The sequence below is a fragment of the Akebia trifoliata genome, unplaced genomic scaffold (genome assembly GCF_017979445.1).
Source record: "Akebia trifoliata isolate Shusen 1 unplaced genomic scaffold, ASM1797944v1 Contig01378_ERROPOS700000, whole genome shotgun sequence".
NCBI classification, from domain to species: domain Eukaryota; kingdom Viridiplantae; phylum Streptophyta; class Magnoliopsida; order Ranunculales; family Lardizabalaceae; genus Akebia; species Akebia trifoliata.
In genome coordinates this window covers 93,403-105,787 of record NW_028237685.1, presented here as the reverse complement: position 1 = coordinate 105,787, position 12,385 = coordinate 93,403, and the positions used below count along the sequence as shown (strand labels likewise).

The following is a 12,385-nucleotide window of genomic DNA, read 5'->3' as shown; positions in this document are numbered from 1 at the left end:
TGAGACCTTTAATTTTCGAAAATGGGATTGATAATTAATTTTTTTTTTAAGTAGGACCCCCCACTTGTACCAAAAGTGCACCTTGTAAATACCATGTTTGAAAATAATTAATGGACAATATGATAAATCATTTTTGTAGTTTTTTTTTTTTTTCTTTTTCTGGGTAAGGTGGACTTGAATCCACAATTTAGAAGTTGCTTTGTAACGGGGAAAACCACATAAGTTATAAGTCTATGTCCCTTTCAAACAAAAGTTGCATTAAAAAAAAAATACAAGCGCATAAAGTGATTTTGCGAGATTGCACGGTGGTTACTTAGCAACAGTAATTTTTGCATTGCAAATCATTTACGGTAATTTGCACATTGCAAATGATTGGCATGGTATTAAGCAGGGCCAAAATTTCAAAGACCGAAAACATATGAGTCGTTGTTTGCTCACAAAGTCTCAGTGGTTGCCACGTCAAGTATACAAGGGTAATTTTGTAATTTACAAAGGTATTTTTGTAAATTATACGTGGGTACATGTGATTGGTAGATCTCAGATTTCTGTATCCTGTGTGAGTAAAATTTTCTGAGTAAAACAATTTTCGATAAGATGTCGCCGTCATCTTGACCTTTGCATGTAGAATGCCTTGCCTGTCTGATTTGATCAAACCCTTCACAGCAACACAGACTTGAGATTAGGTGGGACATATCAATGGGAAAATCTTTTATTTATGAAAACTGGGAGAAAAAAAATTGAATCATTTCAATACTACACAGTGGGAGAACAAAGACGGCAATAGTCAAAGATAATTAAAAAAGACACAAACCCATTTCTCACTCCCAGATGTTCTTCTTTCCGTGAAAAATGGTTAAAAGACGTGAAGAAATACCACTTACTTCTCAGGTACACACTGGGAATTCTTCATTGGATTCAGGCCAATCACGTCTACTCCAGCTTGGTTACAAGCAAGAACTAAAGCGCGACCTCTCGTAAAGAAATCCAGACTTTTTCCTCTCTTTTTTTTTTTTTTTTTCTTCTTTTGGTTGTTTTTGTTCCTAATTTTCATTATTTTTTGCTTCTCTTGGATAGATGAAATATGTGTATTGGATCATTTTTATTTTTTTTTGGTTTAATTCTGGTTTCTGGGTCTTGTTTGGAATTGCAGGGTGCTTTCAAATTTTGCATTTTCTTTTTCAATTATATCGGTGCTTACAGGAGTAACCACACTTTACAATACGGGTTTGAAGTTTGGGGGTCCAATTAGTTTCGTTTATGGATGGTTTATTGCTGGGTTTTTCACCATGTTTGTTGGGTACTCAATGGCTGAGATTTGTTCCTCCTTTCCTACTTCTGGTGGTCTCTATTATTGGAGTGCGAAGCTCGCTGGCCCCGATTGGGCACCTTTCGCTTCGTGGTTGACGGGCTGGTAACTTATCTTTAAAATTGTTCTTCTCTTCTCTGATTATATGTTGAATTGTGGGTTTGCACACTTATTTTTGTTCAATTTTACACAGTTGTTTTGATCACAATTTGCACTTATTATCTGCCTAGAGAAGATTCAAGACTTGTTTGGACTTCCAATTGCTGGAATAGAAGTGTGTGTGTGTGTTACTTAAAAGAAAAAGAAAAAAAAAAAAAAAAGAGAAAAATAATCCTCTGTTCCTTAGAATGTTCCTTTAGTTTGAGACTGAATTGATTGGAGGAACAGGGATTTGTTGGACCAACCCCAAAAATATTGGGATAAGGGGCTTAGATGGTAATGATGATGTCAAGGGAGATAAAGTCTTAATCTGGATCTTATCAGGAAAACAGAGATTCCATGATAAGTTTATTCTTTCTAATTTGTATATGCACCAAGTGAGAAAATTGTTGAATAATTTCAAAAATAAAATTCAAGTTTTTATATATATTTTTTTCTTATATTAGATTTTGGGGATTTTTGTGTATATACGGTTTAGTTCCACATTACTCACAAGTGAGAAAGTGGAGTATCTTATAAGAAGAAGTCAACATAGTTAATTGTATTTGTGTCACACCTTTAGGGCTTTGATCCGGTGCTTTGAGGTGGTACGTGCGAAAGGGCGATTGGGTGTTTTGAGGCACACTTTGCACTTTGCCTGTACGCATCGTTGCTGTGTGATAGATCGGGTGCACGATCACTTTAGTATCCGATCGGATACGATGGATCAAAATAGTACCTGATCGATAACGATCAGGTGCGTTGGATCAAGTTAGTACCTGATCAGAATTGATCAAGTGCATTGATTCATGATTGGTATCTAATCAGAGTCGATTGGATTTATTAGATCAAATGGCAACCGATCGGACACGATCAGAACCATTAGATCATCCAGATTCAACTAATCGGTGTTGATTAAAAGACATAAGACACATACCTTCGATAGGATGCTATCTGGATCGTTAGATCTAAGATCAGACACAATCCGATGGCTATTGAATAAAGAGACATTAAATCATGACTTTTAGTCAACAGACGCAAAAATGTCTATAAAAAGCCAATCAAAAATCAGATTTCTTTACTGAAAATTTTTGTTTTTTTAAGCTTAAGTATTTGGCATCATTAGTTGCTAATTTTTGAGTATTCTAAATTAAATCGGATTGTACATATTCAAATTTAATAATTTGAGTGTAGACTTCTTTATATCCAGAAAGCATTTGTTCGTTGACCTTTTGTGTACTGTGGTTCTAACCAATAAGGGGGAATATTTGTTTAAAAGTGATCGAATTTAATTCGAGCCTTGAAGTCCAAGAGCCATGATTTAATGTACTTAGGATAGAATCAGTTTGTCGTTTGACTTCTTAAAATCAAAATAATTACTAATTAGAAATTTTTGGTTATTTGCCTCTTCAATTTTGTACTTATTCTCCAGAGCTTTCCACAGTTCCTTAGTCAATTTGGCAATATGATAGATATCATAAATCGAGTTCGAGAGTGCATTGAGAATATGGTATTTTGCACATAAAGTCGTCTGTTTTTTGTTTCTTGCGCCTCTCTTTTAATGTAGTACTATCTTCTGGAGTAGCATTAGGAATGACTTCTTGATCATCTTTTAGAACATAGGCAATGTTCAAAGTAGTGAGGAAGAACAACACTTTTTGTTGACATCGAGTAAAGTGTTGTTCATCGAAACGGTCAAGGCGAGACATTTCTTGATTCATAACTTGGAAAGAATGAAAAGTCGAAGCCTCCATCGAATTGGAAACAAATATTTGTCTAAAACTATTAGAAAATTTACTTTGTGACTTGAAAAAATTCGATGAAGGAGATATTTTCAAGACTTTAAAGCTTGAATCAAATTCAATCTCTTTTAGACAAATATTCCCCTTTAATGGTTAGAATCACAATACACAAAAGGTCAACGAACAAGTGCCTTCAGGATACAGAGAAATTGACACTCGAATTATTAAATTGGAATATATATAATCCGATTTAATCTAGAATACTCAAAAATTAGAAACCGACGATGCCAAGTACTTAAGCTTAGAAAAAGGCAAATACAGAAATTTTCAATGAAGAAATCTGATTTTTGATTGGCTTTTTATAGTTATTTTTGTGTCTGTTGACCAAGAGTCATGATTTAATGTCTCCTGGTTTAATAGCTGTTCGATCGTGTCTGATTTTAGATCTAACGATCCAGATTACATCCTATTGAAGGTATGTGTCCCATGCCTTTTAATCAACACTTATTAGTTGAACCTGGATGATCTAATGGTTTTGATCGCATCCGATCGATAGCCACTTGATCTAACGAATCCCATGACTCTTATCGAATATCAATCATGAATCAACACACTTAATCTATTCTAATTACAAAATTGAAGAGGCAAGTAACAAAAAATTTCTAACTAGTAATTATTTTGAAATTTAAGATGTCCAACGAAAAACTAGTTCTGTCCCAAAATGGGTAAGACATTGCGACAAATACTTTTTAATGGAAAGCCAGTATGTAATAGGGGTGATACAAAAAATATGCAAGAATTGGTGCAAAATTGATGGAAGTGCACATTTTGCTCAAGTTATGTTGACGAGAATTTGTATGTTTGAGCAACCAAAGACATATGCTCTGACCTTCTTTAACATTCTCCATGAGATTATATGTAGAAACTGTGATTGTTGCTTTTTAGAATCTTTTCTGAACGACTTTAAGCTTTTCCCACCATTTATCATAATTTATTTGTTGTTACAAGTTCTTTAAAATATGATATGTACCGATGTACCTAAACTTGGAATGTAGTTTTATATCATTTATTTGGAGTCTTGAACCAAAAATGGACATTTGTTTTCGTCTTAACAAAACTTCAACTGTTAATACGAATTTCTTCTCCTCTCAAATTTTCTATTGCTCCCCAATGAACCTTTTGTTTTTCATGCAGGTTCAACATTGTTGGTCAGGTATCGCTGAGAATGTTATAATTTTTGAAGTCCAGACCTTCAATATATATTGTAATAGCCATTACAACTTCATATATAGAAGGCTCTAACAGTTTAAAAGACTAATTCATTTGCAGTGGGCCGTTACTACAAGTGTGGATTTCTCTCTTGCTCAGCTAATTCAAGTTATCATCCTACTTAGCACAAGTGGAAACAATGGTGATGGTTATGAGGTTTCTAAATATTTAGTTATTTGCTTTCATGGGGGAATATTGTTCTTACATGCTCTCATAAATAGTCTTTCCATCACATGGCTATCCTTTTTTGGACTACTTGCTTCTGCATGGAATATCGTAGGTATGAGGAATTTTCCTCTCTTTTTATCTTCTGTTTTCATTTCTGGGTCAAGGGAGGCTTCATCGTATAACTTTAACTTATTTTTGAATTTGTAGGTGTTTTGGTCCTTATGATTCTCATTCCAATTATTGCCACCGAGAAGGCTAGTACCAAGTTTGTTTTCACTCATTTCAACACGGATACTGGGAGTGGAATCCAAAGCAAACCTTATATATTTGTTCTGGGGCTCTTAATGAGCCAGTATTCTCTTTTAGGGTACGATGCTTCCGCTCATATGGTATGTTTTATTGTCATATTTATTGCCTTGTCATATAAACTTATTGCCTCTAGAAGCTATAGAACACTTTAACATTAAATAAAGTCTGGTTAGATTTTTAAACCTTTGAGGTCTCAAACAAGAGATGGCCATCAGACACCAACTCTTTTATCGAGAAGATTCACTTTCAAAAATAAAAAAAAATTGAAACATATAAGGTGCTTGAAGGGTTCGGCACCCACAATGCTTGACCCGGCTAACAATTGGGATTAAGGTGATTTTAAATTCACTGATGAAACCTTTTGGTTGTGAGATTGAACCCAAAATCTCTCACTCAAGTTGATACACATCAGCAATCTGAGCTACCAATTGGTGTAAAAAGACTCTTAATTTACTCATTTACTCTCTTTTTTCCTGTAAAATATGAAACATTTTCTTTTATTAGAAAACCAATTGGGCCTTTTTTCTATTTTAAAAATGGTGATTTTGGATGTCCTTTTATGTTATTTTATTCAAATGGATTTGCCGGAGAGTCATGCTTCCCAGGATGACTCATTCACTGACAATTATGTTCAGATGTAAGTTACTACACGCACCTTAGTAAAACCTTCACAAATTTTATATTACATCCAATGTGGCTTAAGAACTATTTTTTGTTTCCTTGAGACAATTTCCATTATATGTTCTCATGTTGTTTACTCCAAGTTTATTTAATCACTGAACCCTAACTTATTCATACTTGTAGACAGAGGAAACAAAGAATGCAGATAAGAATGGACCCAAAGGAATAATAAGTGCCATTGGCATATCGATCATTTTTGGATGGGCTTACCTACTCGGTATCACATTCGCAGTAACCGACATCCCAAGCCTTTTGGACTTGGACAATGATGCCGGTGGTTATGCCATTGCTGAGGTATTTTACCAATCCTTCAAGAGTCGATACGGTAATGGAGTTGGGGGCATCATTTGCTTGGGAGTTGTTGCCGTCGCCATATTTTTTTGTGGCATGAGTTCAGTTACAAGCAACTCAAGGTGAAAACCTCTTTAAAACCGATATCTAGACTTGTATGAGGTATTCCTTTAATCCTTTATTAGCTACTTAAGGAGCCCTTTTGTTTTATTTCAGGATGGCTTATGCATTCTCAAGGGATGGAGCTATGCCTTTTTCACCATTGTGGCATAAAGTGAATAAGCAAGAAGTCCCTTTAAATGCAGTTTGGCTCTCTGCTTTTGTATCATTTTGCATGGCATTAACGGTTTGTATTTCTCACTTTCGATTTCTAATCATGTGAACATATATTAAAATCGTTCATATGAAATTATGTGATTAACTGCATAGTCACCAAATTATTTGACTTATTGAAAAAGTTGCGATTAAATCATGACTTTTTCCTTCACCAATTTAATCATGACTTTTACAAACTTCACAATTAAATCACCAACTTCATGGTTAAATCACAAACTTTGTGATTAAAAACCAAAGATGAAATTGAAGCACTGGTAAGAGAAGATGACCTTGATGAAGATGATGGTAACCATTTTATTGATGGAACATTAGATCATGAGGATGCAAATGAGGATAAAAAACATTGAATATTTTTTATATTTGAATAATATAAATCTTGAATGTGTTGTGGATGCACGGATGATATCTATATGGGATTTGGTGATTTATTATTGTTGTTTAATATGAGATTTAGTGAAACAATATGAGAACACCACCTAGTATGAACAATTACACAGACATAGGCCTAGCTCGATTTCTTTCCGCTTTTTCTCTGATTTTTCCCGATTTTACCAAATTTACCCATGCCAACTTGATCCCGAATCCTGAGTTGTTGACTATGATTAACTATGAGTGTTGTGAACTAGTTAGATAAATGACTTGCCGAGTCATTATGTATAACATATATGATATAACCAAGTTATGCGGCTTAATGAGTAAATTAATTAATCCCTCCTTGTAGTTAACTGCCAATTTATTTTATTTTTCGTTCTTCTCTTGCTTTTATTATTTAAAGCTGATTGTACACCTTGTTTTCTACAAATCTATTACAGTCTCTTGGAAGCCTAGTGGCATTTCAGGCAATGGTGTCGATAGCAACCGTTGGACTTTACATTTCTTATGCACTACCCACCTTCTTTAGGGTGACACTGGCCCGCAAGTCCTTTGTTCCTGGACCTTTCAACTTGGGCCGCTATGGGATCTTCGTGGGTTGGGTTTCAGTCATTTGGGTCCTAACCATTACAATTCTCTTCTCGCTTCCCGTGGCAGACCCCATTACAAAGGATACTTTTAACTACACTCCTGTTGTGGTTGGTGGACTCCTCATCCTCACTGTTTCATCTTGGATATTAAATGCCCGACACTGGTTCAAAGGTCCCATTACCAACATCAATACTTGAACTAAAACAACATCGACATGTCAATTTACAGTAGTTGAAATTAAAGAACTGAATTACAATATAGTTCTTTTTTATCTTGTATCATGGCTACAGGGATTTGAAGCTCATCACATGGAAGGACGAATGGTAAGAATGTCTCCGAAGTTCAAGAATCCTTGTCTTACTGTTAAGTCTCCTTCGAATTTGATATGCATCATTTATTATAATGGAATCCACAGATTGTTCCAATAGTCTGCACTTGCTCGATCCATGGAAAGAATATTGTTATCTTGTTACAATGTTGCTCTTTTGTTAATAATTGCAATCATGTGACATGGATATATTTTCTTGAAAAAAAAAAAGGATACCTGAAGGTCTATTCTAGTTTAATTATTTCTATTACCGTGTTCCTGTTCATCTCTTGCTTCGAGCAAAGAGCAACTGAGGTATAAAAGGAGTCTGGATTCATCATCTTCGACATCTATCACCCTGTGAGCCTCACTTTTAAAGTTCCATTATTAATTTTTCATAGAAGTGAAGGTGACCGTTTTCCTTCTGATGATCACACAACATTCGTCTTGCCCTGCCGTACCTGTTCAAGACTATTTCCATTATTTTGATAATGACACATTTTTTATAATGCTATGGGCAGTTGACACTAGTGTTTTAAAAATTAGACCAAACTGATGGTCCGACTGGATTTTGTATAAAGTGCGTTGGTTCAAATAGAACCAGAGCATATCAAGAAACCATCGGATTTTACAGAATTGGTGATTCAAGCATCTAACTAAGTGAGCTGCAAGTTTTTGTGAAGCAATTTAAAATACTACTTTTTTTTTTTTTTTTGTAAAAATATTTTCTATGGGGTGAAACCTATACTATTTGTATTGATGGAAAAATCATGGCTTTTTACACACTTTTGAACTGCTTCATATTTACACTTTCGATAAATATGAATTTAGTTGTGGAATTATTTTGATTTGCATTTTTATTTTCTATCTCATGGTTTGAGCAGAATTTCATTGGTGAAATTGCATTTGTTTTCAATAGAACATGCTACAAATTGTATTCCTATTAATACTCTCAAATTGTGTGGAAAATTATAATTAGTCAATTTTAAAGATGGAGATGACCAAGTTTGAAGATTATGAAACCAATAGAATGTTGGGCCTCACGGCAAAAAGGGAGATGTCTTGAGTTCAAGCCCCCTTTTGGCCACCCATGGGGATTTATCTCAACTTTCTTGCTATATGTGGTTTGTGGGGGTATTGCTTGTACACACAGGATTTGGGGGAGATATATTTGCTCTAAGATGTTAGTTGTCGCATCCTCCTAGTCTAGCCTATGAATGTATGTCAGCCAAATACATTTTTGCATTTTATTATTAAATTCAAAATTCATAAAATATATATGAGATAATTTCTCGACGAACTTCTTTATGATATGCTATATACAAAAATGATGGTGAGTGTTTGAAAAAAATTTGGCAATCATATTCCTCATTGTCAAATCATAATTGATGATTATTAATATTAGATGCTTTCCTCCCATTACTTCTAATCAAGTCTCAAACAACCATATGAGGGTCACCTAGTCTCATCTTGTAAAAGTGTATCCATAAATTGTATAGATTACCAATGGTGGTTAACTCCAATAAAAAGACGAATGACATATCATACTTGTTTGTACGATAAATTGTATCGAAGATCACTACATCCCCAAAACATTGATAAGCCATTCGTGACCTAGCATCAACTTAAAAAAAATTTGTTGCCCTCCCATCTTCATCATACTGTATTGCATAAAAAATTATGGATTTTTGACGTGTTTTGGTTTGAAGTAGTTAAACAATTCCTACACATCTCCCCATTCTAACTGCTTGTGTCTAACATTCCTTAAATGATTGTAATAATCCTTATTATTGAAGTCGATCAGATCACCAACAAGTATTGCTAAAATTTTGCAAACTGCAAGTTTTCTCTTTGGATTGCTTCAACTAAATTCTTAGTTTCTTTTTGCATGTTTTGACCTCATATCTATTCTTTTCATTGGTTTAACAACCTTATGATTATGATTATTTTTGAAAATCGACACTTTTCATCGGGTAATATATATGTCATGTATAATTCACATTGACGCCTTACATCCACATTTAATATTAGAATAACTATTATTTATATTTTTCACGATTTGTTTTCCAATTATTATCTCATTTTCTATCGAGAAGCAGCACTGACAACGCTAGAAAATTATCATCAGAGGTTGCAGAATTACTTCAATAAAAGTGTCCATCACAGGCAGTTCAAAAAAGGAGACTTAGTGCTATATATAGTATTTCATAATACAAAAGAGCAAAACAATGGAAAACTAGGTCCAAATAGGGAAGGGCGATACAGAGTGGTAAAAGTGGCCCAAAAGGGGGTGTACTACTTGGTAACAATGCCTGGTTAGGAGTTTTCTGGATCGTGAAATACCTGTAATCTAAAAAGATACTATCAATAAATGAAAATTCATTTGATTGTTGATAGCTTGTACACGGAAATAGTTGAGATGGGTCCCTTTGGGGGTCCGAGTCTACATGGTTCTACTCTACCTTAATTGGTAGGGTATGGAACTGGTCGGGGCTCTACTCTGTACTGAGTGACATAACACTAAGATGGGCCATTTTGAGGGTCCGAGTCTACGTGGTTCTACTTTGCTTTAATTGGCAAGGTATGGAGTTAGTCAGATCCCTACTCTGTCTTGAATGATATAACACTAAGATGGGTTCCTTTGGATGTTCGGGTCTACCTAGTTCTGCTCTGCCTTAATTGGTAAGGTATGGAACTTGTTGGGACCTTACTCTGTCCTGAGTGACATAGCATTGAGTTAGGCTCTTTCGAGAGTCATGTCCTCGCAGCTTTCCACTACCTTAAATGGTAGAGTGAATAGTTTGATGACCACGCTCTGTCCTGAGTGATAGAGCACTGAGTTGGGCTCTTTCGAAAGGAAGGTCTTCGCAACTCTTCTCTACCTTAAGTGGTAAAATGAAAAATTGGACGACCAAGTTCTGTCATAAGTGACAGAACATTGAATTGGGCTTTTTCAAGAGTCAAGTCCTCATAACTTTCCTCTACCTTAAGTGGTAGAGTGAAGAGTTGGACGACCACACTTTGTCATGAGTGACAAAGCACTGAGTTGGGCTCTTTCAAGAGTCAAGTCTTCGCAGTTCTCCTCTACCTTAAATGGTAGAGTGAAAAGTTAGATTTGCCACACTTTGTCTTAAGTGATAGAACACTGAGTTGGGCTCTTTCGAGAGTTAGGCCCTCGTAATTCTCTTTTACCGTAAGTGGTAAAGTGAAGAATTGGACCGCTACGTTCTGTCCTGAGTGACAAAGAACTGAATTGGGCTTTTTTGAAAACCAAGCCCTCCCAGTTCTCCATTGCCTTAAGTGGCAGAATGAAGAGTTGGACGGCCACACTTTGTCTTGAATTTCTTCTCTGCCCTAATTTCTTCATCACACCTCCCTCACCCAACTACCTACCCCATTAATTTTCTTTAAACCTCATCTACCCACACATCAACCAATCACCTTTTCTCTCAAATCAAACACATCTACCCACACCCCTAACCTATACCTTCCCTAATCTACCCACATCAACCCATCACCTTTTCTCTATAAAAGAAAAATCTAATCTACCCACACCCCTAACCTATACCTCCCCCTAATCTATTATCATCATTCCCTACAAAACTCACATCTACAACCTAAACCTACACCCATCCTCTCAAGTCAAACATTCAACATCTCTCATCAACCCATCTCAACCCTTCATCTCCACCCATTTTGACACATGGCATCATCTCCCACACCCTCCCAAAATATCATCAACCACCTTCTTACACAACCCTTCTTTTAATTAAAATCCCATCTCCTCAACTCACTTCAGCAATTAATTACTTTCTTACACAATCACATCCTCTCAATCACTCTCATTTATTTTATTCCATCTAATACTCAACCCAAATGGGTTGAAAGATCCAACCCATTTGGGTTGTAAAACAATCCATTTACCCTTCTTACACAAATGCCCTTCAATCATCTCTAATTTACCCCCACTTTTCTCTTAAACCCCACACCATTCTACCACTTCTCTTCATTTTACCTCATTATATCCCTAAAATAACTCTTCAACATCTATAAATACCCTCATCCTCTTCCCAAAAATTTCTCAAACTTTTTCACAACAAAAATTCTCCCCCCAACTCTCACTACTAACCACTATTACCTATTCTTTCTCATCAATTCTCCCGTACTAACTCTACACCAAGTCTTACAAAACAAAAAACAAAAAAATAAAAAATCCATCTTCTCTCCTCATCTTTTCTCCAATCTCATACTAATCCTCTACAAAAACAATCACATCTTTTTACATCACTAAGGACTCAAAAGACTTTAAGAAGAAGAAGAAGAAGAAGAAGAAAAGGAGATTGGAGATACAACGTGGGTTCAAAGTGCACTCCCCCTCTCTCTCTACCCTCTCCTCCTCCCTCTTCTATCACCCCTCTCCCCTTCATTTTATTTTTAGAATGAATGGACCCCAAGGCTAAAGGTCTATAAGGGTCATTTCCATCAATGGAATGACCCTATGATCAAGCCAAAAATGAACCCCTATCTAGGGTACAAATGCACCCACGTGGCACGTTGTTTTTCACATCTTTTTAAATAGAAAAATGACCAAGTTTCTTTGAGGTTAACGCCATTTAGCGGGGAGAAAAGGACGTTTAACACCTTCCCTTTTCTCCAATCGAGCCGCTTACCCGAATCTCAAGGGTTGATTTATCCTTATCCAACGTGAGTCACTACGAGCCCAAAATGATAATTTTTCAAAATGTACATCGGGTGACCATTCACACCACTTACAACATGAATGGTGATAACTCCAAACCATCGTAGATGTGGTTGTCGTAATGACGAAATCACGTGTCTACAGCTTGGCGACTCCGTTGGGGAGTAAAGGCTCTA

The 12,385-nt window shown here is 35.7% G+C and overlaps 1 protein-coding gene across 1 annotated transcript; it reads left to right on the top strand.

Moving 5' to 3' along the window:
* Window positions 1-740: 740 nt before the first annotated feature.
* On the top strand, window positions 741-7,777 carry LOC147380497 (amino-acid permease BAT1 homolog). Its single transcript, XM_086431641.1, has 8 exons — window positions 741-974; window positions 1,151-1,411; window positions 4,381-4,399; window positions 4,516-4,735; window positions 4,831-5,012; window positions 5,737-6,026; window positions 6,121-6,250; window positions 7,053-7,777. Exons 1-8 carry the CDS (start codon window positions 850-852, stop codon window positions 7,398-7,400), a joined length of 1,575 nt encoding a protein of 524 aa, XP_086287767.1. The 5' UTR covers window positions 741-849; the 3' UTR covers window positions 7,401-7,777.
* The last annotated feature ends 4,608 nt before the right edge of the window (window positions 7,778-12,385 follow it).

Coding starts and splice junctions, on each gene's coding strand:
- LOC147380497 (XM_086431641.1), top strand. CDS start 850: ATGGTTAAAAGACGTGAAGAAATACCACTTACTTCTCAGGTACACACT. Junction 975..1,150: donor GAACTAAAGCGCGACCTCTC/GTAAAGAAATCC, acceptor TTGGAATTGCAG/GGTGCTTTCAAATTTTGCAT. Junction 6,251..7,052: donor CATTTTGCATGGCATTAACG/GTTTGTATTTCT, acceptor AATCTATTACAG/TCTCTTGGAAGCCTAGTGGC.